This window comes from Zootoca vivipara, chromosome 11, assembly GCF_965207765.1.
Source record: "Zootoca vivipara chromosome 11, rZooViv2.hap1.1, whole genome shotgun sequence".
NCBI lineage: Eukaryota > Metazoa > Chordata > Lepidosauria > Squamata > Lacertidae > Zootoca > Zootoca vivipara.
Window position 1 is genome coordinate 32,973,317 of NC_142594.1, and position 27,867 is coordinate 33,001,183.

General features: G+C 40.2%; 1 protein-coding gene across 2 annotated transcripts in view; it reads right to left on the reverse strand.

Annotated features, from left to right (window-relative positions):
- Nucleotides 1–27,867, reverse strand: part of CDK14 (cyclin dependent kinase 14) — a 234,570-nt gene that overhangs the window by 50,645 nt on the left and 156,058 nt on the right. For both annotated transcript variants that reach the window (XM_035129982.3, XM_035129984.3), the window contains 2 exons: nt 15,258–15,397; nt 9,198–9,344 (listed from right to left, as the gene is read on the reverse strand). In XM_035129982.3, coding sequence (XP_034985873.1) covers nt 9,229–9,344; nt 15,258–15,397 — 256 coding nt within the window. In that variant the 3' untranslated portion in view covers nt 9,198–9,228. The remainder of the gene's footprint in view (nt 1–9,197; nt 9,345–15,257; nt 15,398–27,867) is intronic.

Below are 27,867 nucleotides of genomic sequence, written 5' to 3' on the forward strand. Positions count from 1 at the left end.
CTGCTGACTGTGCCTGGCTGCTGCCCCTTGTCTCCTGCAGCCAGGCTGTCTCGTTTCCCTGCTGTGGTGCTGCTTCAATGGGGGAAGGTACAACCGTTCCCGCCTTTCCTTGCCACTCTCTGCGATGAGGGCAGTCTCTGACGCGATGCCGGGGGGAGTTGCAGAGAAAGCAATTCCCGCCTCTTCCCTCCTTGCGTCTTGGCGCCGCCGGGGTTTGAAAAGCCCGCGCGCGCGCTCCACCGATCTCCATCGGTTCCAGCTCTGGGCTTGGTCTGGGCGGGTCTGGGGGCGGGCCCTGGGGTGGGGTTTGGTGATGTGGTCTGTCCTGGGAGCGTGGGAACCAAGGTTTTGCTGCGCGCGTCGCTTGTTTGTCATTCCATCTGGATTCCTGTCTCACCCCCACCGCTAGCGCCGCTTTGCTTAACTCATCCACAGTCCGCGGTCTAGGACCTCTTGCCAGCTCATCCTTAACGTCTGCGTGCAAACCCAGGTAGAAGGCTGATTTCACTGGCTCTTTGCAGATCCCACCCCAGTTTGTGCACCAGCATGGTGAATCTCGCCCAGTAGTCCCTAACTGTCGATTTTCCTTGTGTTAAGTTATGAAGCTCCTGTTTAGTGGCCTCCATTTCACTGTCACTAGCGTACATTATTTTTAAAGCTTCTAGAAATAATTTTGCGTTCTTCATGCAAGGATTTTTTTGCGCGATGAGCGGTCTTACCCATTCTCGGGCGGCCCCCGTCAAATGCTCTATGATAAAGGAGACTCTGTGCACGTCATCTGGGAATTCTGCTGCATGCAATTCCAGCGCATAATTTATTTCTGTCTCGAATCCTAGGTACTCCCTAGGGTCGCCGCTAAACTTGGTGACTAGGCTCTGTCCCCTTCTCACTTGGACTAGCTGCGGCTGGGGCGCCCCCCCACCTCTAGCGGCTTTCTCCTCTTCCAACTTTTTCTGCAGGTCCAATACCATCACCCTTAACTGTTTCTCAGTCTCCTCTTTTGTCCTCACCTGGTCCACCAGCTTGTTCAGCTCCTCCTGCGCCCCTCGCGCTTCCTCCTGAGCGGCATGCAATTGCTGCTGTGCCTGCGCTGTGAGGTTCCGTAGCTCCTGCTTCGCTGCTTCGGCCTCCAGCCTCCAATGCTCAGCCTCTTGAGCGCTCATCGCTGCACTCCAAAGTAGCCAAAAAAAGATTCGGAGGTTGCTGTCAGAGGGCCTGATATGGCTACTCTAGAGTAACGACTCCAGCATGGTCTTTTAAGGCTTTTATTAAGTGCTGATTATTTACAGTGTTCAGAGCAGTAAAAATGCATCCTTAAGGTGAGGTGTCAGAACCTCCGAATGGCAATTGGCGCGTTTTCTTCCAGCACCAAAGCTTTGGCAGACCCAACCTCTTCCCCCTACGTTTGCGTCGCAATTCGGGAGTTGGGGGGATTGGCCTCCCCCCCGTGCGTCCAACTTCCTGTCCCACCTGCGGCATGGGCTCCACAACCTTGCCTGAGCCTCGGACACCACTTCCTGACTCTCCGCTGGAGGCAGAGCTCTCCTTACTCTCTCCAGCGCTTGGGGATGGGCTGGAACTTAAGATGGGAGGGACTTCCCTGTATCCCTTGTCCCTCACAGTGCAAGTGTGTGTATCTGTATGTTTGGTATTTCTGTATGTGTGTGTTGGAAAATCTTCAATAAATTCATTTTTTAAAAAAACAAAGTTGTGCAGCTTCTTGCAGCTTCTTTTGCAAATGGGAAAAGCCCCGTTTTTGGGGAATCAGCTCACAGTTGTGCGGCTTTTTTGCAAAGGGGGAAAGATCCATTTTTGAGGATCAGCTCAAAGTTGCTGAGCTTACCTTGCAAAGGGAAAAATCCTGTTTTTATGGGATTCAACTCACAGTTCTGCATTTTCTTTAGGAAAGGAAAGGGAGCCATTTCTACAGTTTTCAGACAGATAATCTAATCAGCCAGTCACATGTCGCTGCAGCCTCCCTCTGCAGAACATTCAACAATGGAGGCCTGGGCAAGGGGGCAGGGCCTGGAAGGGAGCTAGCTTTCCTTATCTCCCCGATCTCTTGCAATCAGCTGCTGAGCAGATTCCTTTCAACTCCCTCTTCCCCTCTTGTTGGCCTTTAGCTCTTCCTAAATAATAATAATAATAATAAGCATGACCTGCTTTTCGCCCCTGGGCAATCCAGCTCCAGGGACCATGCAATCGCTCCATAAAACGCACAGACATTTCCTCTTTTTAGGAGGAAAAAAGTGTGGCTTATGGAGCGAAAAATACGGTATATCTTCACAACTGCAAAAGAAGATGCAGTCAATTTCACTCTTCTGACAAAGATAATCAAATACCCAATGCAGGGATTTCATAACTTTTTCTTGAGCCCTCTTGACTTTATTGTGATCAACTACAAGTCTCTTCTTCAGTAATCAAGCCAGCACACAGGCCCACACCACATCTGATGCTCTGCATAGCAACATTATGTATTTCTAATGTGTTGTATTCTGTCTTTTCATTAGAAGTGGAAGGCATACTTGGTTTTCCTAATGTCAATTCATCATTTCCATCTAGGCCATCAGCTATTTGTTGTTCATTTTCATCAGCAGTGAAAATAATTTCATTTGATGGTATTGAAGCCTCCTGCTTACTTCTCTGCTTATATTCAGCAAGCCTTCTTTAGTCTTTTTGCCGCTTCCACTTTTGGACTTGTCAGTTATGCTCTGGCAGAATTGAGCAAGCCAATCTGATGTGGTCCAACAGAACCAGTCTTCTCTCCTCTGTCCTTTAATAAAAGCAAGTTGCTTCATAGGGATCTTAATCTCCTTAGGGCATGTACAGTTAATGTGAAATTCCTTTTTGCAACTAGCATCTGCAGGACAGCCAAATTCAGAGCAGAGAAAAATATATATACACTTGCAATTGAGGATGTTGAAAAGCTTGTCAAGTTTTGAAGGGGAAGCCTCTTTGACATCTAGCTTTTCTCTACCAAGAGACATTTTTTTGGCCTGCTCCCAGCTCTCTTGGATCTTCTTTAAGATTGTGACTCATGAATTTACAATAGGAGTGACAAAAGAACTGTTTATTTCTTCCTTCCTTTCAAGCACTTAGGGTAAATGCCCTTGCAAGACTGGCTGCTGGGTAATTTCTGACATCCTCACCACTTTGTTCTCTTAGCAGTAGCCCATATCTCAATGGGAGTTCAGAGGGCAATAACCCTCTGCCAGTTGTTGCCCAAGCCACACACTAATCTTCATGGGAGCGGGTGGCACTGTAGTCTAAAGCCACTGAGCCTCTTGGGCTTGCCAATTAGGTTGGCAGTGTGAATCCCTGCGAAAGGGTAAATTCCCGTTGCTCTGTCCCTGCTCCTGCCAACCTAGCAGTTTGAAAACATACCAGCGCAAGTAGATAAATTGGTACCACTGAGGAGGGAAGGTAAAACAGCGTTTCTGTGAATTCTAGCACTCGTCATGGTGTCCCGTTATGTCAGAAGCGGTTTAGTCATGCTGGCCACATTACCTGGAAAGCTGTCTGCAGACAAATGCCTGCTCCCTCGGCCTGAAGCGAGAAGAGCGACGCAACCTCATAGTCGGCTTTGACTGGCCTTAACAATCCAGGGGTCCTTTAACTAACCTTCATAGCATAGGGGCTTGAGAATGAATTTCTCATGTGCAGAGTGACACTTGCATTTCTTACTTTCAACACTCAGTACTATTTTCTCTGTCAGTAATTCTCTAAGATATCAGATTGAAGTCTTTGCTAATTCCAGTACCAGAACGATTCTTTAACTAAAGATACTAGAGGTTGAACCTGGGGCTATGCTTGAACATTGAACTATATGCAATATTCAGTTGGTACCATGAAAAATGTATTCATGGTAAAATACCATGTGGGTTAGGGCTATGGGAGTGAAGGTGTTAAAAAAAGCACTCCCCAAACCAACAATTACACCAATTTATTCCAAGGCATAGGATTATGCCAGCAGAAACCCTTGCAATGGTCTGCAAACTGTGCATAAATTTCATGTGACATAAGAATATTGGTCCCAGTAATGGTATCACAACCCACATCTGCGTGGGTTGACACAAAGTGAAATTTCACCTTTTGCTTCCATTACATTTAACCACAGCAACTAATATAAATCTTGCAATTCAAGATGAGAGTATTGCTGTATTTGATATGCATAGTAATTAGGATATTTTCTACCAATTTAATGCCTTTGATGCTAACAAAAAGACAGTAGTAAAACATCCCTGAAAGCATTATGTTGGTGACAGTTTGAAATTAGGGCTCTAAAAATGCTAATAGCAGCCAAAATAATCTAGGATCTCACAGTCCGCTTTATGTCCGCCTCTCTAATTTAACATTTTACAAAATGAATGCAACAATTTCAGCTACATTTAACATTGCTGTCATTGGATTCTAAGACTCAGATTGCTTTCAGCTGCCCACCACAACTTTATCACATAAGCCTTTTCACTAGCTTCAATTAATGCAGATGCAGTATTAGTGAAATAATTAAACATTCATGAGTAGACATTATTTGGAAAGAAGATACATGAGAAATTAGGATTGGTACAACACGTGTTCAATACTAAGACACCCCATCTTCTTAATTATTGTGTGTGTGTGTGTGTGTGTGTGTGTGTGTGTGTACACACACACATACAGTGCTGTTTGCCTCACACTAATTTTTACACACACACACACACACACACACACACACACACACACACACTACATTTTGCAGTATATAATTGCTATTTCCCCCCATATATGAATGTTTACTTTTACACTAACCCTGGGAACCTGAAGAAGAGAAAATGCCATAGCCTGACTACAATGTTTAATTATATTAAAAAATACAGTATAGAAGGGCAGGTCACTGGTACCAAGGGTCAGTCTAATAAAACATGTTCATGCAGGCTGACTTCACTATAATGATTGAAGCGCTATGACCCAGTGTTGGTCAAATTGGGAACAAATTGCACAATGTTTAAGCTGTTCCTGGCGATTCAGCGGTGATGAGGCACAGAGGTTAGAAAGGAACAAGGAGGTGAGGAATTAGAATGACTTCACAATACTCTCTGACACAGACACTGCTGGACTATGGCACCCCCACAGCTTGACTAAAGAAAATCCTGCAAAAATAATGTAGCTACACAAGACTGCTGGGAAGAGTGCCTTACACAGTTTGCAAAAGCCAGAGGTGAACAGGCATGCTAGTAAATGCTACTGAGGGAATGGGGGGGGGCGGAATTCAGCTTATGTTGAAAACACAACTAATCACATATGCAAAGTAGTCAGTTAAGAAAATTCTGTTAACAGGACATTCCCAGTGTTTGGATATCACCATGCTACTTCTTTAGTGCTTTCGTTGTCATAGTGATAATCATACTGCTCACTAAATGTAAGCAATAATGGACAACTGAGTTTATACCACCGAACCACAAAATCTATCTGCCCACACTTATGTCAATTTGTGAAGAAGAATAGCAGAATTCTGAAAGTAAATTTCTAGATTGCTTGAATGCAAGTCCCTGTGGGAGATGCAAAACACACAACTCCACAGTGAAGCTATAAGACACAGCTTTGCTCAGAAATGCATCTTCTATAATGAGATCATAATAAGGCTATACTATATTTAAAAAATTATTCATAAAGTAATAATAGAAACCCTGGAATCTGTGACTTAATAATTAGTGGGTTGGATCCAGGGTCAAAGGCTTTTGATTCGGTGGAGGGTTCCCACTGTTGGGTGAGGTGACTGTTGATTTCCCCTCTCTGTACAACCTCCACCAACCCTCTGGAACAGTGTGGGAAATGGCATTGGGGGTTGCAGGGGAAAGAGTGTGGAGTGGCAAAATATGCCTTCCACTTGAGTGGAACTCTGCTAAGAGAAAGTCCCAGCTCTTGGGTTGAACAGAGTCCCTCTGAACATGTTTCAAAGAGTGACTTTTTCCTCACATCTGAGTAATTGCTGCCTGCCTATATACATCTAGGATTTCAAGTTCAGGAGTCTAGCTTTCCAATGGGCTTAAGCCACATTACCCCCCCTCTCTATTTACAAATTAAACACTACTTTATATAGGGTTTTCATATAAAGGGTGCTGTACAATCTTTGGCTTGTATCTGACAGTTTTAACCTAGGTTTCTAACATACCTATGGACGCTAGGAGATCAGATTGCAGGATTATCTTTTAGTCCCACTCTTTATTTTATTTTATTTTATTTGTTTGCTTGCTTGCTTTTCTATTAGTCCTACTCTTTATTATTATTTTCTCTATGTCTATGGATATATGTCAACTTAGAATAAACTTTCATGTTTTTGGCTCTAATCCATAAAAGCTTACATCACAATAAATCAAATAGCCTACAAAGTGACAAGATTCCCTTTGTGTTTACTTTATCCATTGTTTTTAAGATGCATGCAGTTGCTCCTTTCAATAGTTACTAACTTGTCCTTTATTAGGTATACTCATTCAGGATGTCATTTTAATGACCCAGAAAGTATAGTAAAGATTATTTAGGGATTTGTGCTGCTGCTAGCAGGAGATAATCTTGTCATCTGTAGAAATTAGGGGCTGCATCCTGTTCAAACACAACACTACCCCACTACGGGATGTAGGAAAAACAGGTACAAAACATGCATGCTGTCATATGTGAAAAATCACATAGACATATATTTGGCAACAGTTTTCCTTTGTCATTGCCTTTGTTCCTAAGATCCAATTCCCTCCTCCTCAAATTAGGCAACTTCAAAAAACCATGACTTGATGTTTGGAAATCTGTTGGGTTTCATACTCAAGTGTGTAGCTCCATCAGCAGCAGTTTATTCCATCTGGGTACAGTAGTTGCTGTATGGCTTTTTTTATTTTGAAAATGTAAGTAATTTAGTGACACCAGGTTCCAAATGTGCTTTATCACAGAAAAATAGGTGTTTTGGTCATCAAAACCCTATATACATTCTGACCATTTTGTGTTGTATTTGCAAACCTTTCAAACATCCACATTTAAAATGTACTTGCAAGGGTTGATGTTTCATATTAGAACAGGTAAAGTTGAAGAAATGCCAGTAGGGATGCCACCTGGAGGAAAAGTAAAAATTAACTAACTTGTAAACAAGCCAGGCAGCCTGATTTCTGATACTGTAAATCTTTTGCTGCAGAGAAACATGTGACATAATTGGGGCAGTTTACACTAGCTGATATTCTTCCAGAAAGCTATTGCCATTATTTTGTAGACTGCTTTTACATCACCACCACTTTGAAAACAACCCAGTGCTGGTATCAGTTTCAAATACAGTTCATGGAGCTGCAACTAGCTGGCAAGATTTATTTATACTTTTATAAATAAGTAGTATATCCAATAGAAATTGTTGCAATTATGATGCAATTAATTGCTTCTTTTTAACTGAGTATGGAAACATTAAGTACTCTTTCAATCAGATGCACTTTTTTATAAATCTTTATTGCTCTTTCTTTCAAATATTACAAAAAATAAGAGAGAAAAGACAAAAAAGAAGAAAAAGATGTACTTAACTAGGTTATTCTATGTTATCAGTATGAAACAGTTTACAAAAGTCTCTTTTTTGTAAGAAAAGATAATAATTTATTATTTATACCCCGTCCACCTGCTGGGTTTCCCCAGCCACTCTGGGCGGCTTCCAACAAAACATTAAAATACAATAATCTATTAAACATTAAAAGCTTCCCTAAACATAAATATACGATGGCAGGAATGCTTTTTCCAAAATGTTGAGGTATTACTACTACTACTACTACTACTACTACATCATTATTAATTTTGTATATCGCCCTTCATCCTGAGACCACAGGGGTGAGCTACAGGGGTGTGGCTTACAACACAGTAATACAAAATGAAAACCCAAATGCACAACAAAAACAAGAACAAACCAACAACTCGTTCCCCTTACGAACAATGACAATTGTCATAAGGAAGTGGCAACATGACAACTTTGGGTACCTTTGAGAAGGAATACCAACAGTACTCATCTAACAACAACCAAAAAAAGGATTGAATTCACATAACACAATAAGTTTAAAGAGCTGTTAGATACACTGGGTTAGAGAAACATGGGTACATTTTAGGGCATCCTTAATCCTTCAACAATTGAAGATGGAAAATGAGTATCTGAGAACTGAGTACCCCAATCCTTATTCCAAGTGTCTTATTGCAATAATTGACATTCAGGCACATTCCACACAGCACTTTGAAACTACTATGGATCAGCTGGCTGGAGAATACATACTCTGGGGGTTTTTGTGCTGGAAAAATGCAATATCCCTGAAATAGAAGCAAATCCTGACAGCAGATGTTTAGATACTATGTAATGACTAAACAACAACAACAACAATGAGGAACAACTACCTTTGATAAAATGCAATAGCACCAAGCTGTTGTCCCAACATCAACTTCTTTTGTAAATGTGAAAGTTTGCAATGTTCAGCCTCAACAATTGCAAGCAATTATCCCAACACTTCTCACTCAGTCTTGCCAAGCAAACCCACGTGTTCTCTCTTGTATTTTAACTCGTAACAAGCAAAGATTTCTGTATTTAATTAACATACAGTGTTTTCAGAAAGCCTCTGGGCAGTTTCCTGTTTGCAAGTTTTCTTATGGGCCTACTTCGGGACCCCTCAAACAAATTTTTATTGGAGACCTAGCCCATTCAGTTACACCAAGTCCTTAACCAACCTTAACATTTCACACTATGTCCTCTGCTCCTATAAACCTCACCTTCTTTTTATATCCTTTCCCCAAACAACATTATATCTCCTTATGATATCAGGAGCCTACCATCATAAGAACCTATGGGTGCTGCCTCTCCTGCTACTGCTGTTTTACTATGTAAAAACACTGCGCAATCACTCTTGATCCATTTTGTCATAAGGCTCACTGTAATGGGAAAGCATGGAACTCTCTTTTTCCATGTGTGAGGTGCACTGACATGGATGGGGAGGGAGGATAAATCTAATCATGCTTAGAGCTAGCCGTGGGACCTCAAAATCCCACAGGGTGTTGTATCATATTTTTATCCACGAAACAGATCTGCCATACAAAATCCACAGATAGATGAATAAATTATTCCATTTAAAAGGGGGATTTCATACTGTACAAGGTAGTGGGGGTGGGGGGAGAGAAAGCTTTACTTAAAAAAAAAACACTTTTAGACAAGCCACTCTTACCTGAATTATTTGTGGGAAATCAACATGTTCCTCAGTGCTTAATGTTTGATAGACCTTTGCCATAAATATTGTTTTTTCCAAAGACTTTCATGCTTTCTCCACCCTCTGCTTGTAATCTTACATTGGGTACGGAAAAAATAGAAGACACTGCAGGGAAAAGATAGAATTCAGGGATTTAACTTTTAAAGTTTTTAAAGTTTCAAAGCACTAAGATATTCACACACACACCCCACAAACTTTAAAGCAAGCAAGAAAAAGCCAGCAACTTATTTTTAAATGGAATATTGTGATCCAACATTCTTATGAAAACAAGACAAGTTCTCGTGCTACTCTTTCATCCCAATCCAGGAAGTTCTTGCAATCAGCCCCTAAAGACACTTACTAATGGTTTGAAAGAACTGTTGGGACAGTCCCTCCCCCTGCTTTTCAGAAGCTACTTAAAGACCTGTGTGGCATAAGGAAAAAATAGAAGAGGGGAATTCAGGACACCTTATGCAACCAGCTCCTGATTACACTGCCAATAATAAGAGAGAATATACTATTTCTGCTTTATTGGCTGCTGCCATTCAGGACCTACTAACAGTGCTTGCCTGACTTAGATTCTCTTGGAGTAGGACCTAGCTGTGTTATTTGTTTCTTCATTTGTAATCTCTTTCTAAAAATAAAAAAATCTAACCCCCAAATGGCAGGGTTCTGAATAAGGTGGTAGAACCATCTTTGATAGCAAAAGGCAACAGGCAGGGGTGCACAAATACAATTATAGTGCTGAGGTGCCACAGCCTTAAGATTGCAGAGAAGATACTGTAAATGCTGCCTGATCTTAGGAGGAGAAATCAACTCAGTCCTGGGGTGGGGCTCTCTTGTGCAGGCTTGCATGGGCCTGCATTGACCCGTTTTATTAATTGTTTGGTTTTCTCTTTAGCCACGCCCACTTCAGTCTCTGGCCCCACCCACTTCCACCTTTGGAACATGGTACTTGGACATTAAAATCCAGTCCTTAGGCCATGGATTAAATTAATAAGAGTAGCCACAGTAATCATTACAGCTGATTTATGGAGTGTCACCACAAGGATGGGATTCTTTTTGGCAATGTGGTTGTAAATGCCATAATGTTTACACTGGCTCCAGTGACTATGGCCTTAGCTCAAGTTCACATTAAATAATCAGTTTTAAAATGTGCAAATTCATTACAGGATTTACATATTGGATATCTCTAACTATAAAAAAAGGATTGCCCACTTGCGGAGTTCTTTACAAGGTCTCTGGGTTAAAAGGAACTGAAAGTATGTGTAGATGAATTCCACGATGAGAGGTTTGAAGGACCTTTAACATTGAAAAATGTTTGTGGTTCCTTACTAGTATTATATTGGATATACTGCACCCACAATTAAAATTAATGCAACATTTAAGTGGGAAATATTTTCAGGTGCATAGAGAAAGCATCACAACTAGTTACCTAAATCACCTAGGTTCTAGCCACCAAAATCCCATCAATTCACAGTGTAACCCTTTTTTTTGCCAAAATATACAACTTCATTGTTTTTTTAAAATATGATTGCAATTTCTATCCATGCATACCAAATTTAAACAATTATAGTATTTGATACAGGGATTGTCCCTTCTTGCATCTTTATTTATGCTCCATAATGATTATCTGCTAGACACAGAAATAGTGTTTCTGTAACTCAAAATTTTTACTGGAGGCATTTAGCAAAACCTTGCCTTAAAATATAATGATTTTTCATCTTTATTCTCCTCCTTCAAAAGGTTTCACTGCTCCTGATGTTTAACGTTATGCAAAGACGTGTTTCTGCCAATGAATATCGCCTTATGGTTATGCTTCTGCAAATAACCTGCTGTGAGCTGATAAAAGGATTAATGCAGCCAAAATTCTTAATCTGTGAAATTACAAATTAAATTCTCATATTAAAAATACCACCCTGAGGTATTTTTTGTGGTTTTAATTCCCCTCTGGTGTTCTGCATACATTGTGCTTGTTAATGACTAGGACAAGACTGTCTCTGTTGGCAGCCTGCTGCACAGTGATAATGTGTAGGCATTTACTTCACAGATAGAACCGGATTTAACCACCAACTGATAAACTAAGTGGCAAGTGGGTAATAAGTCCATATTAACTGAAAAGTATTACTACAGAATTCAGAATTCATAGACTATCAAAATCCTGGCTAGACTAAAATGTACAGTCAGAAAGGATTGAGATGTCACCAATGTAGAGTGATATTAAGTTATCGTCTTTTAAACTGACTAATAAAAAAAGCCACTGGTATTTTTGTTGTCTAAGTACTCATGAACTAACAAATCACTTCATATTAGACTTTCAATGAGATAGCAGACTTCTCAACAAGCATCATTAAATTGCACCTGGGTACTTTGGAAAATTCTGATTAAATCATGCAATAGGCAAAAGACCCTATGAGTCAAGAAGAGGGTGTACTTAGTCCCTCAAACTGGGGCGGGTTGAAGAATGTAGCATTTGTCTGAAAAAAAGGCAAAATGCAATGTCTAATCACTGGATGAACATTTTTCAGTTCCTGAAAATATGAGCTTCTACTAGAATAGATGTTTGTGCTTTTTGGAGAAGGGAGGGGAAGAATAGTATGTTTATGTGAATTAGAAAAACTAAATCTTAGTGAGATCCTTTCTAGTTCTTAGCTGCATCTCTAAGAGGACATTTCGGGAACATAGGAACGTTGGAAGCTGCCTTATACATACTATTAATTCATCTAGTATATCTCCAGAATTTCAGACACAGGCCTCTCTTTTTGTATCCAGGGGCAACATAAATGGTGTGTGTGTGTGTGTGTGTGTGTGTGTGTGTGTGTGTATCACTGTCATCATAGAAAACCTGTGAGATAGGCTGAAGAGTAAAGGTAAAGGTAAAGGTAAAGGGACCCTTGACCATTAGGTCCAGTCGTGACCGACTCTGGGGTTGCGGCGCTCATCTCGCTTTATTGGCTGAGGCAGCTGGTGTACAGCTTCCAGGTCATGTGGCCAGCATGACAAAGCCGCTTCTGCCGAACCAGAGCAGCACACAGAAATGCCGTTTACCTTCCCGCTGTAGCGGTACCTATTTATCTACTTGCACTTTGACGTGCTTTCGAACTGCTAGGTTGGCAGGAGCTGGGACCGAGCAACGGGAGCTCACCCCATCGCAGGGATTTGAACCGCCGACCTTCTGATCGGCAAACCCATAGCGCCACCTGCATCTCCGGCTGAGGAGTAGGAACACACAATTTAAAGACAGTGTTGAAGTAATTAAATGACAGGTGATTAGCTGCAGGGTATGGGGAACATAGGAGGCTGTCATGCTTACTGAGTCAAGAGTACTGGTTTAACTAGTTCAATGACTGGCAGTGGCTCTCTGGGCTTTCAGACAGGAATTTTTCTTAGACATGCCTGGAGATGCCAGAACTGAACCTGGGAGCTTTTGTTGTGTGATGTAATCCATTGCTGCAGTCAAATGCAACATTCCTTATTTCCCTAGAGTGGGCAGAGGCAGGGGGACATCCAGTCAGTGTAACTTCCTGTACTACAGGTCTGGAGCATCCTCCCCCTGCATGTGACCTGGGAGATGGGCGTGCCTCTGGCTGACTCCACAAAAGAGCCAAGTCATGCAGCCATTTTCTCAGGTCATCTGTTTTGTCTTTCTATTGTCTTGCTGTTCTTTTGCTGCCATGCTGCTCTCCTGAAGCCATTTTTTGTCTTAATGAAATTTTGCTGTCTGCTGGCTCCCAGCCAGCAGCCCATGAGTTCCATCTCCATTTGAGATAAACTCACAGTTTCTTTGGGTAACTACCAAGTAAATTCTGCCTTTCAGGGATCAAATTGTGAACTGAAATGTGGGTAAACTTTTTGTTACTTTTCTCAGAAAGACTCTTGTGTCTTTATTCTTTTAAGAGGGATCAAAGGGGACACCAGGAAATAAACTTACCTAAGAGATTCAAACGAATCTGCAAACTAGCTTCCAGCTATATTGAGGGGAATTTGCTCTGCTACATCACTTACTAGCGTGAGTGAAGTAAGGATAATACTTATTCAATATATCCTTTCCTACTATCCTTAACATTCCCACATTTGTATATAAGGCACATGCTCTACCACTAAGCCATGGCCCTTCCCTATTGGAGCAATTGGGTCCCATAAGCACCACATTCCACAGTGCCCAAGAGCTGATTTCATGCACACATCATTTCAACAAGTTGCAATGGCTGTTCCCAAGTACACACTTATGCATACAAATGTTAATACAAGAACTGGGTAGTTAGTTATTCACAGCAATTGTCATGCCTCCATGATCACATAACTTTCTGTAATCCAAAATGTTTGCTGTTTAGCTCACACATCAGATCTGTAAATGCCTTAAAAGCTTTGCAACTAGAGATGTAGAATTTCTGAAAAAACTGAAGTCATGGTGGAGGGAACCTGTTTTGTTTCCTGTTCCCTAGCCCCACCCCAAAATATGCAATTCTTATTTTTTAAGCAGCTCAAATGTCACTTTGTTGCTTTAGAAAGATGTTCCTAAATTTATTCAGTTGTTAATTACAAATTGAATTTACTTTTTAAAGAAGAAGTTGTCACACACAGAACTACAAGCTGCCAAACGGTAAGGAATCTAGCATTCTGCCAGTTTATGAGCAGGCAAAAGCAATAAAAGCAGGAGAAACCATCAGCATTACAGTAAAAAAGGAGAAAATTAGTATGTATTCTATTCAACTAAGTCCTACTCAGAGTAGACCCATTGAAATTAGTGAACCTAAGCTGGTAAAGTCTACTAGCTCCAGTAGGTCTACTTTGAGTAGGACTAGCACTGAATACCACCCATGTTTCTTTCAGTCCTCCACAATGTTAAGCACTCATTTCCATTAACAGAGTTGGAAAATTGGGGGAAGGGACCAAGACTCAATGAGTACTACATGAAATTTAATTAGTCTGATTTCCTGAGCTATCACTATCAGTTTCTACTTTTTCATATTTGTCATCATATTTATCATGTACTTCTAAAAACTGAAGTTTTGCCCAGACTGAAACAAGCTTCTCTACCTTTTCACATTTCATAGTGCAGCATTTTCCCGGGGGATGGGGGAGGACAAAGAGGCTTCCGGGGGGGGGGGGGAAATGTCCCCCATCCCCCCACCCAGGCCCTCACATATCTAACTGCAACAGGTCTGAACAAGTCTCGTTATTTCTCCAAAGGGCCTGAGAAATCCAGATAGTATAGTGCAATGGGGTTGAAAGAGAAATGTAACTCACTAAGCAAACGTGACCAGTTTAAAAAGTGCATCCTCAATAGCATTTTTGTTTATTGTGCTGGCAGAAATGAGTATCACCTGAAAGTGAAATTGATTTACACCAATTTTATATTGGTAAAATTATCCCTGCCACCTCATCCAATGTAAATATGGCTTTGCCTGAATGTGCTCCAATGACTTTTTAAGAACACTAAAGTCAATAAAAAATTGTTGCTAGTTAAAAAGAAAACATAACAGAAAGCATCTTGTTGGGATCATATTACTTATAATAATGTTAATACATTTTGTTTAAAATGAAAAAACAAAGGACAGTGTTTGAATGTTGAAAGCATCCTCAAGCTATAAGAGAATGAACTCAAGTTTATCTTTCATATGTTTAAATCTTGCCCATTAATCAATTGTGTGCTTTGTGTTCTTCAATTTCTTAAATACAAAAATATTTTTAAAAATGTTATTATTATGGCATATATAATGTTTGAGAATATTACTGGATTATTGTCCCGTGCACTGCAGCATGTTAAAAAGTGGTGCATATTATGAAGTAAAAAGCACTAAATATGTAAATTATATTTCCACCTCCCTTCCTTTCTTTATGGCATTTCAAATAATTCTCTTTACTGCACATATAATCAAATACAAAGATAGATAGCTACATACTGCACAGTAGAGATAGCAAGGGAGAGTCCATTTTTCCTGTGTCAAGCAAAGTATGGAATTTGAACTGCAGAATCTCTCTCTCACACACACACTTCCTTGCCTTTATTCTATGTGGATGTTTTGTTATACTCACTGTCAGTTAGTTCCCATAGCCGTGGGGGCAGGTCACTGAAATACTCATGGCTGAGAGCTGCCTGTGCTGACAATCTGTTCTTTGGGAAACACTGGAGTAATTTGGAGGCCAGATCCTCTGCATGATTCACATAGCTTAGCCTTAAACATAAGCAGAGAAAAATTAGTGAGACAACAAATTAAAAAAGAGAAACTACTCTCACTGGTTATGCCATATATAACAATATCAAGGAAAGCAGAAATATAGAGCCAGGTCCATGTACCTAACGAAATTCCACCGCTGTAACTTACATGGCTTATTCACAGCCATTGGCAGATAGTTATAAACATTAAAATTTATCGTTTCACTTTAGTTACTGTCTTTTTAGTTGTTAGCAGACATTTTTGAAGTAAGCAGAGTGCGGAGACAGTGGCTCCTTGCCTTTCAAGATGCTACAAAGCCAGGGACCTTCACCTCTCTGCCACAGTTACTGTAGAAATTCAGTGTCCTCTCAACATTCCCCACCCAGTATCTCACATTTCTAAGCAGAAATCTTTGTGGAAGACCCTGACTGCAAAAGGAAGGGCATCTCATAATCTGTGCTTTCTGGTGAATGGAGGGGAAAGCATATAAATGCCCTAACCTTTGCAGACCCCCCCTTCCAATTCTTCTATCATCATGTTTTCCCAAAGCATAACACATCAAAACCCTGCCAACTGTTCATTCTGTTTGCTCCAGATTTCCCCTGAAGCGAGGGATGCCTACTGATTTATGGCCACCAATGAAGTGATGGGAGCTCACCCTATGGAACTCAGTGCTCTGAAATAGATACCTCTCAAAAAAATAAAAAAAAATTCCTTCAGTAGCACCTTAAAGACCAACTAAGTTTTTATTTTGGTATGAGCTTTCGTGTGCATGCACACTTCTTCAGATACAGTGAAATGGAAGTTTCCAGGCACTTATGTAGAGAAGGGGTGGGGAGGGGTGGGGATGGGGAGGGGGGATCACTCAGAAGGGTGGTGGAAATGGGTGATTGACTGACTGATAGCTGTTGATGACCGCAAACGACTGCAAATGGTTTTGCATGAAAAAGCAAGGGTTGAGATGGCTGAAGATCGCTTATCATGTATAATGAGATAAGAATCCGATATCTCTGTTCAAACCAGTCAGTCAATCACCCATTTCCACCACCCTTCTGAGTGATCCCCCCTCCCCCTCCCCACCCCTCCCCACCCCTTCTCTACATAAGTGCCTGGAAACTTCCATTTCACAGTATCTGAAGAAGTGTGCATGCACACGAAAGCTCATACCAAAATAAAAACTTAGTTGGTCTTTAAGGTGCTACTGAAGGAATTTTTTTTTATTTTACTTCGATCCAGACCAACACGGCTACCTACCTGTAACCAGATACCTCTCAGTCCCTCAAATTGTAAAATAAACATTAATTCTGAAAAACTGTGGAATACCTTTTCAAGTAAGTCTATTTGCACTTGATGTGGCCACAAATAATTTTAGTTTTCTTTTGAGATTGGCTTGAGACTGAGATAGGCTTTTGTTTTTGTGACACAGCCTGACATTTTGTTAGCCTGTTCTTGAATTTGTTGGTATTTCTATGTAGGCTACAGTCAAGCCAGGAGTTTCTGTATCTTTGAATTGGAATCTGGCTACGTTATTGTACTTAGTTCCCACCAAAATAAATGGGATAACAATGAGCTTTCATATTGATTACAATGGGATCTCAATGCAATTTATTTATAGGTTGGTCCTGTAAATATTTACTCACAAATTAAGTGCCATTGAGTTTAACTGAATTGTTTTAGAGAACATATACAATTTTTCAAAATCAACTGCTATTCTTTTCGGCATTTTCAGTTTGAAATACAAACACAGGTCACAGTGTCACCTACCAACTAGACTCCAGTTTAGCAAGAATTTGTATTCAAATGGGGGGATTGGTTCCATTCAGGTATTCTTGACATTTACAAGAAAACACTTCAGAGTGAAGGGCACTAGTAAATGTCAGTACATAGACTGCTCACAAAGACACAGTTGGCAGACAAAGGTAGAGAAAAGCATATTCAAATGTCCACGTATATGGTCTCATAAAATAATTATAATACAAATCTAAGTAACTTGGCACAGTATTCTTGTAGGATTAAGCCAAACACCCATCTCAAATTTAACTGCATGGCTTTAAAGCACCCAAGTATATTTCCAAGTATAAGTTAGTAAAGCCATATGCAGAAGTTATTTGATTTTCAACAGGAGCTACTAGGTGTCCATTGCTGAAATAAAACAATTACATTTTTATTAAAAGATTTGTCTTCAAATTTCTTCCCACCAGTAATGGTTCTGTCGCAGAATGGATATAGAAAGGATAAAATGTGTACAATGTATTTCAAATGAACAGATCTTTTATGCATACTAAAGGAAAGTCAACCACAGGGGAGTGGAATCATCATAGAACTGGAAGGGACCTCTAAGTTCCTCTAGTAGTCCAACCCCTGCCAATGCAGGGAAACTGCTGCTATAGCACCCTGCTATAGCACCCTGTGGAATGCCCTCCCACTAGAGGTCAAAGAGAACAACAATTACCAGACCTTTAGAAGGCATCTCAAGGCAGCCCTGTTTAGGGAAGCTTTTAATGTGTGATGGATTTCTGTATTTTAATGTTTGATGGATTTCTGTATTTTAGATTTTCTGTTTTGTTGGAAGCCGCCCAGAGTGGCTGGGGGAACCCGGCCAGATGGGCGGGGTATAAATAATAAATAATAATAATAATAATAATAATAATAATAATAATAATAATTATCTAATAAAGGAGAGTACTGTATACAAACTTCAAAGGCATCAATTCCACTGATAAACAGCTCACACTGTCAGAAAGTTCTTAATGTTTATGCAGCAACAACAGCATTATTCAAAAATGCATTTATTGTATTTTGAACCTGTTGGTTTGGGTCCTACCCCCTAGAGCTGCCTTTCTCAACCTTCTGTCCTCAGGTGTTCTTGAACTACAACTCCCATCCTACTTGACAAATGATCAGGAATGATGGGAGTTGTAGTCCAACAACATCTCCCAATGCTGAGAAAGGCTGCTGTAGAGCAAAAGCAAAAAACTGACTCTGATATATACATGTCAGTGTAATCAATGTGATGTCCTCCAGATGTTGTTGAACTACAAGTACCATCAACTCCAACCAGCATGACCAATAGTCAGGGCTGTAATCCATCACACTGCTAACTCATATTTAACTTGTAATCTATTAATATTCCTATATCCTTTTCACATGTATTTCTGTCAAGCCAAATGTCACCCATCCTGCAGAGATGCAGCAATAAGGCATACTTATTGGTATTTCTTTCTTTCTATTATTTATATACCACCCAATGGTAAAAGACCTCTGGGTGGTTCACAAAAATATAAAATATAAAATACAGAAGGAAACTAAAATCTAACACAGAATAAAACCAGCACGAGAGAATGATATCCAGTACAACAAACATGAAAAACAGTAAAACATCTAATCTAAAATATAATTAACCCTTTCCAAGGTGACTATATTTTAGCTCCAAATGTTTCTCACCTTCAAGCTATTCCATCTGCTGCCCACACCAGTGTTCTAAATGCAAGCAAATATGCATCTGAAACTCTGTAAGGGAAGAAACATTTTGGGGGGGAGGGGGACTAGGTAAATGTCCAGAAAGGGTTAAAACACCTTTTCCCACCTACCGGTAAGACTTCTCAACTCAAATTTGACAGCTTGTATTTCTTCTGAGAAAACAACCATCAGCCTGCATTATATGCATCCATAAAGGTAAAGGTAAAGGGACCCCTGACCATTAGATCCAGTCATGACCAACTCTGGGGTTGCGGTGCTCATCTCGTGTTATTGGCCAAGCGTACAGCTATAAGGTCATGTGGCCAGCATGACAAAGCCGCTTCTGGCGAACCAGAGCAGCTCACGGAAACATCGTTTACCTTCCCGCTGTAGCAGTACCTATTTATCTACTTGCACTTTGACGTGCTTTCAAACTGCTAGGTTAGCAGGAGCAGGGACCGAGCAACGGGAGCTCATCCCGTTGCGGGGATTCTAACCACCAACCTTCTGATCGGCAAGCCCTAGGCTCTGTGGTTCAACCCACAGCGCCACCCGCATCCCATATGCATCCATAGTTTGTCTCAAATATCTTTAAGATGTACCCAACAATTTACCTACTAGAAGTCAGGCAGCAGTCCTTTATCAAAGACAAACAATATTTAATCTTAGTCTCTATACATAAATTGACAAACCACCAAAGAAACTAGCTACTGAATCTAACATGCACCTTGCTCTGCTTGGTGTCAGAGTAGAATTTAATAGAATATAATTGTGTGTCTAAGGCACTGCAGCATGTTTCATTTCTCAGCAGTCTATACTGGTATGTGTGATACAGTAAGCTTCAATCCTGATGCTTCACTTGCTTCCACACTAATCAGAAAGCAATAGTGGTTGCCCATGATAGCATAATTGCAATGGAGTGCTTTTACAGATGAGTACAATCAAGTACTTACTACAGTTGTGACCATTCAATAATGTAATTAGTACCACTGGAATGACCTTTAGAACAACCTAATCTGCAGGTATCTGAAAAAATGACCAATACCATTTAAAATGTCTTAAGAGCATGTTTGGCTGAATTGGAAGTTGACTGCAACTGTCCCTTAACACAATTTGCAATTCACAAAAGCTGTTGTCTTATTATTGCATTACTCCCCCCACTTACAAAACTCTTGATCACAAGCATTTGATTTAATTTCATAGAGAGCACACTGAGTTTCTTCCTAATGCAAAGAGGGTCAATTCTTGGTCAGGATTACTGAAGCTCTCAAAGGGAAAAAAAGATTTGGGCATGTGCACTGAACCTCTGAACTTATGGGGCTTTTCTGGTTAAATTAAATGAGGGACAGAGCTCAAGTTCACTTTCACAATCAAGGCCTGAGTATTAAAAAAACAAAGATTAATATTTGTTTTTGACAGCAAAACAGGAGAGCAATTCTGAAGGTTACCCACAACATGCCAGCATTTTCTGATTCAATAAGTACCCGTATATACTGACGTATAAGACGACTGGGCATATAAGATGACCCCCAACTTTTCCAGTTAAAATATAGAGTTTGGGATATATACACCATATAAGAAATACGACCCGGCATATAAGACGACCCCCGTCTTTTGAGATTTTCCTGAGTTAAATAGTAGTCTTATACGCAGGAATATACCCAATCCTTTGCTGGTGAAACTCAGAGCAACATATTCAGAACACTTTGAAATACTGGTTGTTCAATTACAAAATATCACTATGTCTGACTTCAAAATTTCCTTAGTTTGGCATTATCCCTGCTTGAGACAAAAAAGTAGCTATACCAGTGGGAAGACTTAAATGGCAACCAGCTAATATACTCCATTCCAAGAATTTTAGTCTTCAGCAGTTTTCTGTTTAGAGTATCGGCACAATTTAAATGCATCAAGGTAAAGATCTAAAATCTGTACAATTATGCCACCAGAAAGAGTACACTATGAATAGCTCCACTGAAATAAAATGACTAGTCCAAACTAGAAAGCAATGGCAGAAGTTTCTAGGAACAAAAGGTTCTCTTACCAGAAGTGGTGCTTCATGGATCAATGCCTTGTCATGGCGAAGGGGCTTGAATAACCCAGAGAATCTATGAGCTCAGAGAAGCTATGAGCTATGCCATGCAGGGCCACCCAAGATGGACAGGTCATAGTGGAGAGTTTTGACTAAACGTGATCCACCTGGAGAAGGAACTGGCAAGCCACTCCAGTATCCCTGCCAAGAAAACTCCATGGAGTCCATGAGGTATGACTCTTTTATAGTTTCTTTTTTATTATAAAATCAGTATAGAATGCCCTTGAGATACTGTTATGAAGCGGTTTAAGATGTAGTAAATAAAACTATCATGCTCTGTTAAATGCTCTGAGCCCACAGTATTTTAACTATGTTAGTGTAAACAGTAAATGTTACTGGTATGGAGTTATTCAATAAATATTTCACATTTTTAAAGAGTTTACTTACAACTTAAAGACTTATCCAATTTTGTATTGTGGCCCCACAAGGAAAAAGGGATATGAAGGTGATTTATAAAATTATCAGTGTGAGAAAGTGACTAGAGAGATGCTATTCTCCTTCTCCCATTATACTAGAACCTGGGATCATCTAATGACCGTTGTGAGATTCAGGACATACAGAAGGACATACTACTTCACATAGCATGTAGTTAGGACTACGGAATTTGCTACTATAAAATGTGGTGATGGTCAGTATCTTAGATGCCTATAAAAGAGGATTAGCCTCTGAGTACCAGTTGCTCAGGAATAAAATGGAGAATGAGACATTGCCCCCATTTCTTCCTTGTGGGCACCCTTTAGGGCTTTATAGAATCATAGAATTGTAGAGTTGGAAGGGATCCCAAGGATCATTTAGTTCAATCCCTTGCAATGCAGGAATAAGTAACTGACCCATACGGGAATCAAACCTGCAATCATGGCGTTATCAGCCCCATGCTCTAAGCAACTGGGAGTAGCTTCTGACTGGCCACTGTGGAGAGGATACTGGACTTGACAGCTCTTTGGTAAGATTCAGCAAAACTTTTATTTTGTTCTTATGGAAGATTCTCAGCACACGTTTTAAGTATTTGTAATGTATAATTGTGTGTGTGTGTGTGTATATACAAAGTCCACAACACTTTAAAAAGTGGTAACATTCAATGATGTTCTTGATAGTTGTTGTACCTTTCCTGGTACATGATCTTAAGGAGCTGTTTCATCATGTTGGCCACTGACCATGGAGTATTTTGAGTACAATGCAAGTGATTAAATAATAATGAACACCATAATAAAATATACAATTCTTGCTACCTATAAATCAAAAGTCCATCATATGGAAATAAGCCTCTGACATCAAGCAACAATGTATTAAATGAAAGTGCTAGGGGACTACTCGCCAAGTGCTTGGAAGCTGTGGCTGGATGGCTACGTGGGAGCCGGTTGAAGCTAAATCCTTTGAAGACAGTGGTCCTCTGGCTGGGCCAACTCCCATCTCTTGCAGGGGCTCAATTACTGCCAGTGCCTTCTGTCAAGAGTTTGGGTGTAACCTTCGATGCCTCCCTTTCCATGGAGGCGCAGGTTGCAGCCACAGCTAAGGTGGCATTTTTCCATCTCCGCCGTATCAAGCAGTTGGTCCCTTACCTCTCTCGCCCTGATCTGGCCACAGTGATCCATGCGACAGTCACCTCCAAGCTTGATTATTGTAACTCGCTCTATGCGGGGCTGCCCTTGAAGCTGACCCAGAAACTCCAGCGGGTGCAGAATGCCGCAGCGAGGCTCCTTACGGGGTCCCGGCCGTGGGATCACATTCATCCAGTGCTTTACTAGCTGCACTGGCTCCTGGTGGAGTACAGGATGAGGTTTAAGGTGCTGGTTTTGACCTTTAAAGCCCTATGCGGATTAGGACCCTTGTACCTACGGGACCGCCTCTCCTGGTATGCCCGCGGAGGATCTTAAGGTCCACAAACAACAATATTCTGGAGATCCCGAGCCATAAGGTGGCTAGATTGGCCTCTACTAGGGCCAGGGCCTTTTCAGTATTGGCCCCAACTCGATGGAACGCTCTTTCACAGGAGACCAGGGCCCTGCGGGATTTGTCATCTTTCCGCAGGGCCTGCAAGACAGAGCTGTTCCACCTGGCCTTTCGGCTGGACTTAGTCTGACCCCTGTGTTTTTCCTCCCTCATGGTTTGGATTTATGGACTACTTAAAATGAGGCTGCATTTTAAATTTTAATATTGTATTTTAATCTGTATTTTAATTAATTGCTTTTTATGTTTTATTGCAATTTTATTAGTGTTAGCTGCCCTGAGCCCGGTTTTGACTGGGGAGGGCGGGGTATAAATAAAAATTATTATTATTATTATTATTATTATTATTATTATTAATATCCTCTCTTGTCTCTTGTCAATATTTGCCACAACTTTGCTGCTCTTCCTCCCAATGCTTTCTGAATAGCCTTTATTGTGTAAACTGGAACTGTGAAGCACAAAAATATGGTGGTATTTGTTAAAGCTTAAAGAAGGGACGTAGTTCACATTCAAGGATTTGGACTGTGAGAACAATGTCATTTCAAATTTTACATTTAAAAAAGTATCTGACAGAAAAATGTTTTTTTCAAGATACTTTAATTATAGCATCCTCCAACCCTCACCACTTTGGGATCTAGAAAGATTTCAACAATGACTTCCTTTCAATTTGCACACCAGTCAGTCAGTTATCTTAATTCTTTCAGCAATCCAGTTCTTCTAATATTATTCATTATAGCATAGGAGGGGGAAAAGATTACTTACACCATCACGGACATTTTTTTTTAATGTGCAAGATTTGTAGTGTGTTTGAAGGTTGCAGGCTAGCTATGAACGTAATTTAAATGGAACACTACAACTCTGTGGCTTCTCTTAATTAGAAGCTGCTCTTTTCAATAAATAAATAAATAGGCATTAAAGGGTACATATCTTCTAACCTGGAGAGGGCTTTAAAGTCCTCCTTTGTCCATCACAGCAAACTGAATAGAACAGCTTTAAAAAATAAACAGAGCTAAAATAATTACTAAAAACATCATTTTATAGGCTATTATTTCTCCAGTAAAGAGAAAATGAATCTTTAATCCTGAGCAAAAACTCTTCAAGGTTTATGTTCTCTATAAACCTTTCACTGAGAATTTAAAATATATGTTACTAATGCAATAAATGCCCTAACAAATATATCAGATTTTTCAGTTAATGCTTTTTACAGGCTTAAACTAAACTGAGTAAAAGAAAATCACCTTTTACAGTCTGACTCTTAAAGGAAGAATGCCTTTTTGTTATGCTTTTTAAAGAAGGCATGGTGAATTTATATCAACTTCACTGAATCTTGGGCATGATAAAAGGAGGGGAAATAACACTGCAGTTACCATTCCATAGTGCACTTTCTTCACATATTTATTTCCTCGGTGACTGGACATGAGCCAAGGAGGAGCAAAAAAAGGGGGAAATAAAAACTCCACAGGAATATCTGAAATAGTCTTAGCACATCATTCACTGCAGATCCCCCCTCCCTTCCAATGCACACACATTTGCTCTTCAGTAACTTCAATTGTTGGTCTTCAAAAGAAACTAAAGGAGAACATTGGATTTTAAATTTCTTACTGGTGAAAACGCTGTGTCTCTAGCAAAGTTATCCTATTAAATCACTCTAAATGAAAGTGTGGCTGCCGTTAGGAGCTCTCCAGGTTTTCATCTTTAAAATCAGCTCTGCTCTTACTAAGGAAACATTAGAACTCATAAATCTCATTCCTTGTCTCCTGTCTTAACATACAGAACTTGAAAACTCTTAATTTCATTATAATGTAAATAAGAACTGGTGTGTGTGTGTTCAGCAACTCCAGCAAGAGCTTCTGCCCTAAAAGGGTGAATCTCTGCAGTCACTGCAGCCAGTGAGCATTCATCATTGTTAGCTACAAATCTTTCCAGCAGGGGATTTAGGTCTGTCACACTTGGAAGCGGGTTCTTGTCCCTGTCACATTAATCTTTTTTATTTCTTTTATTTTCTATCAAGTCAGGCTAATGAGGAAAGTTTAATGATATAGAAAAATAGTATTCCTTATTACTTGCAGGGAACTAGGCAGAGGGCCTTCTCGGTGGTGGCGCCTGCCCTGTGGAACGTCCTCCCAACAGATGTCAAAGAGGAAAACAACTACCAGACTTTTAGAAGACATCTGAAGGCAGCCCTGTTCAGGGAGGCTTTTAATGTTTAATAGACTATTGTGTTTTATTTTTCTGTTGGAAGCCGCCCAGAGTGGCTGGGGAAACCCAGCCAGATGGGCGGGGTATAAATAATAAATTATTATTATTATTATTATTATTATTATTATTATTATTATTATTTCACATTCTTTATTTTCCATATACAGTATAGCACTTCATTTGATTTGTATCATCTATCCCAAAGTTTCAAAGCTGTTAGCAACATTCAAGTCTTATCATCATATCCGTGGTCACAAAAAACAGCTACTCTACTGTGTCCACAAGGCATTCTTATTTCAGCTCCAGTAAGAAGCATGCCTTGCAGCCTAGTTTGCATAGATGGGCAAACTCAATATTAATTTTAGGAGTTGTAATGAAACATAGTATATTGAGAAGTATATTGGGTTGACTAGGCTATTTATACAGTTTTATTTAAGATTTGCAGGCTGCACACTAGCTAGCAAGGCCCTGTGGCATCTGGCAATAGAGTATACCAGAAAAAAGTCAAGCATTAACATGCTAAAACAAAATACCCTTCAAAAATCTCAAGGACAATAAGCAATGTCATTCCATACCAGTGGTGGCAACTAGTTGGTGCTGACTGTCACAGTGTGGCAATAGAGGAGGAGAGTACTTCACGCCATTATCTTTAAGTGCTAGAATTGCATTGTGTCAGTAGCTTGTGCTCACTACCAGGACAGCTCAATGTGCTTCCATAGTGCGAGTTGTAGTATCCCACATCTCCACTGCGGTCTCTCAGAGTCACCAAAAGTCATTGCAGTAAAAGGTAAAGGTGAAGGACCCCTGGACGGTTAAGGCGACTATGGGGTTGCAGCGCTCATCTCTCTTTCAGGCCGAGGGAGCCAGCGTTTGTCCACAGACAGCTTTCCGGGTCATGTGGCCAGCATGACTAAGCGGCTTCTGGCGCAACGGGACACCGTGACAGAAACCAGAGCACATGGAAACACCATTTACTTTCCTGCCACAGAGGTACCTATTTATCTATTTGCATTGGCGTGCTTTCAAACTGCTAGGTTGGCAGGTGATGGGACAGAGCAATGGGAGCTCACTCCGTTGCGGGGATTCATACCGCCAACCTTCTGATCGGCAAGCCCAAGAGGCTCAGTGGTTTAGACCACAGCACCACCCGCGTCCCTATCTGCAGTAATCCAGTTTGAAGGTAACTAACCATAATTCACAACAGCCAGGTATCTGGCTTCCAGAAAGGGATACAGCTACCAAATCAACCTAGGTACAGTAATTAAAAAAGCACTCCATGCCCCCATTGCCACCTGATTAAAGCAGTGAATCCAGATTCAGGAGTATGCTCAAACTACAAACCTAGTTCTTAAGGGGGGGTGTAATTTCACTGAGAACAGACAACGTAATATTCATCTTGACAAAATCTTATGCCATCAACAAGGAATCTGATAATAAATATTTCAGATACGAGGGTAATTAGGAAGCAGTCAACATTTATTTTATAACTCAGTCTGAGGACACAAAAAAAGCTGCTGAGGGCTATAAACAAATATACTACATTTGGTGAGATTACTCTGAAGTAAGTTGCTGCTAGGCTTGAAGATTCCTCATTAAAGGGAAATAAAAAGGCATAAGAAGGCATATAGCTGGCATCTTATCTTGGTTTATGTATTGAAGAATTTTGATTCATAAACAAAAAAATGTGGTTGGTTTCACTGAATTTATGACTGAGTATTTCTGCAATGTGGAAATGCTGTAGAATCAATAGTCTGAGAAGCAAGTACTTTAAAGATAAAACACTGCATTTTGCAGTGATTGTCAACTACCTGATTATAATTGATAGTCATGATGATTCTCCGCCCCTAATTTGAAAGATTTTTTTTTTGTAAAAACACAGTGTGCAGCCAGGTGACTCTGCTGTTTAGACAGCCGTACTTGGACCTGGCAACTGACCTATCAGAAAATTGCACCATAGGCTTGGCTTTAAACTAAATCTGAATGTACTGTCATCACAGCATAACTGACCTTACATAACTATCTTAAAAATTAGGTTACTATCTACAAACGCTTAATGATTTTAAGTATTTTTATAGGGTTCATGTTATGGCCACAGAATGAGACACTTGAAAGCACAATACAGCGAGGAATATAACAGCTTTCACATAGAATTTGTGCCTTAGGATATGAAAGTGACTCAGTGCCTAAAAGAAAAGGGTCAGCTCCCTTTGGAATCACTTGCTTATCTGCCCTCCAGCAATGACAGATGCACCAATACTATTGTAAATTTATTTATTCATAGTACACAACTAAATGGACAACAGTCTGTTTCAATGCAGTGGTAAAAATACAACCTTACATTTCATCAAGCAACTTCAGTGGACATCCTGATTATTAAAACTAATTATTATACATTTTAAAAATGGTACTCTTGTACTTTATCCATTTCTATCCTACTCTTCTTCCCAAATGAGTCCAAGGTGGAAAACAACTAGGTATAAACAATGCATTTAAAATAAAAACACATGTAAAACATTTTAAACAGTTACCAACACCTAAAAAGCATAATGAACATCTAAGAACATTTAAAAACCAGTGGCAAACCTGCCTATAGGCTGCAACAGAGTAACAAAAACAACATGCCCAATTATTATTTTAAAAAAACAGGGACAGCAGCGAACAGTTTTAAAAAAAATCATACCAAAAGGAAGGGGTACATAAAAGATCTGAAAATTATGATGGCATATGTCTAATGGATCATGGTTAGAAGTGTTGCTCAAACATAAACACAAAATCCTACATTTCCTATGAGTTC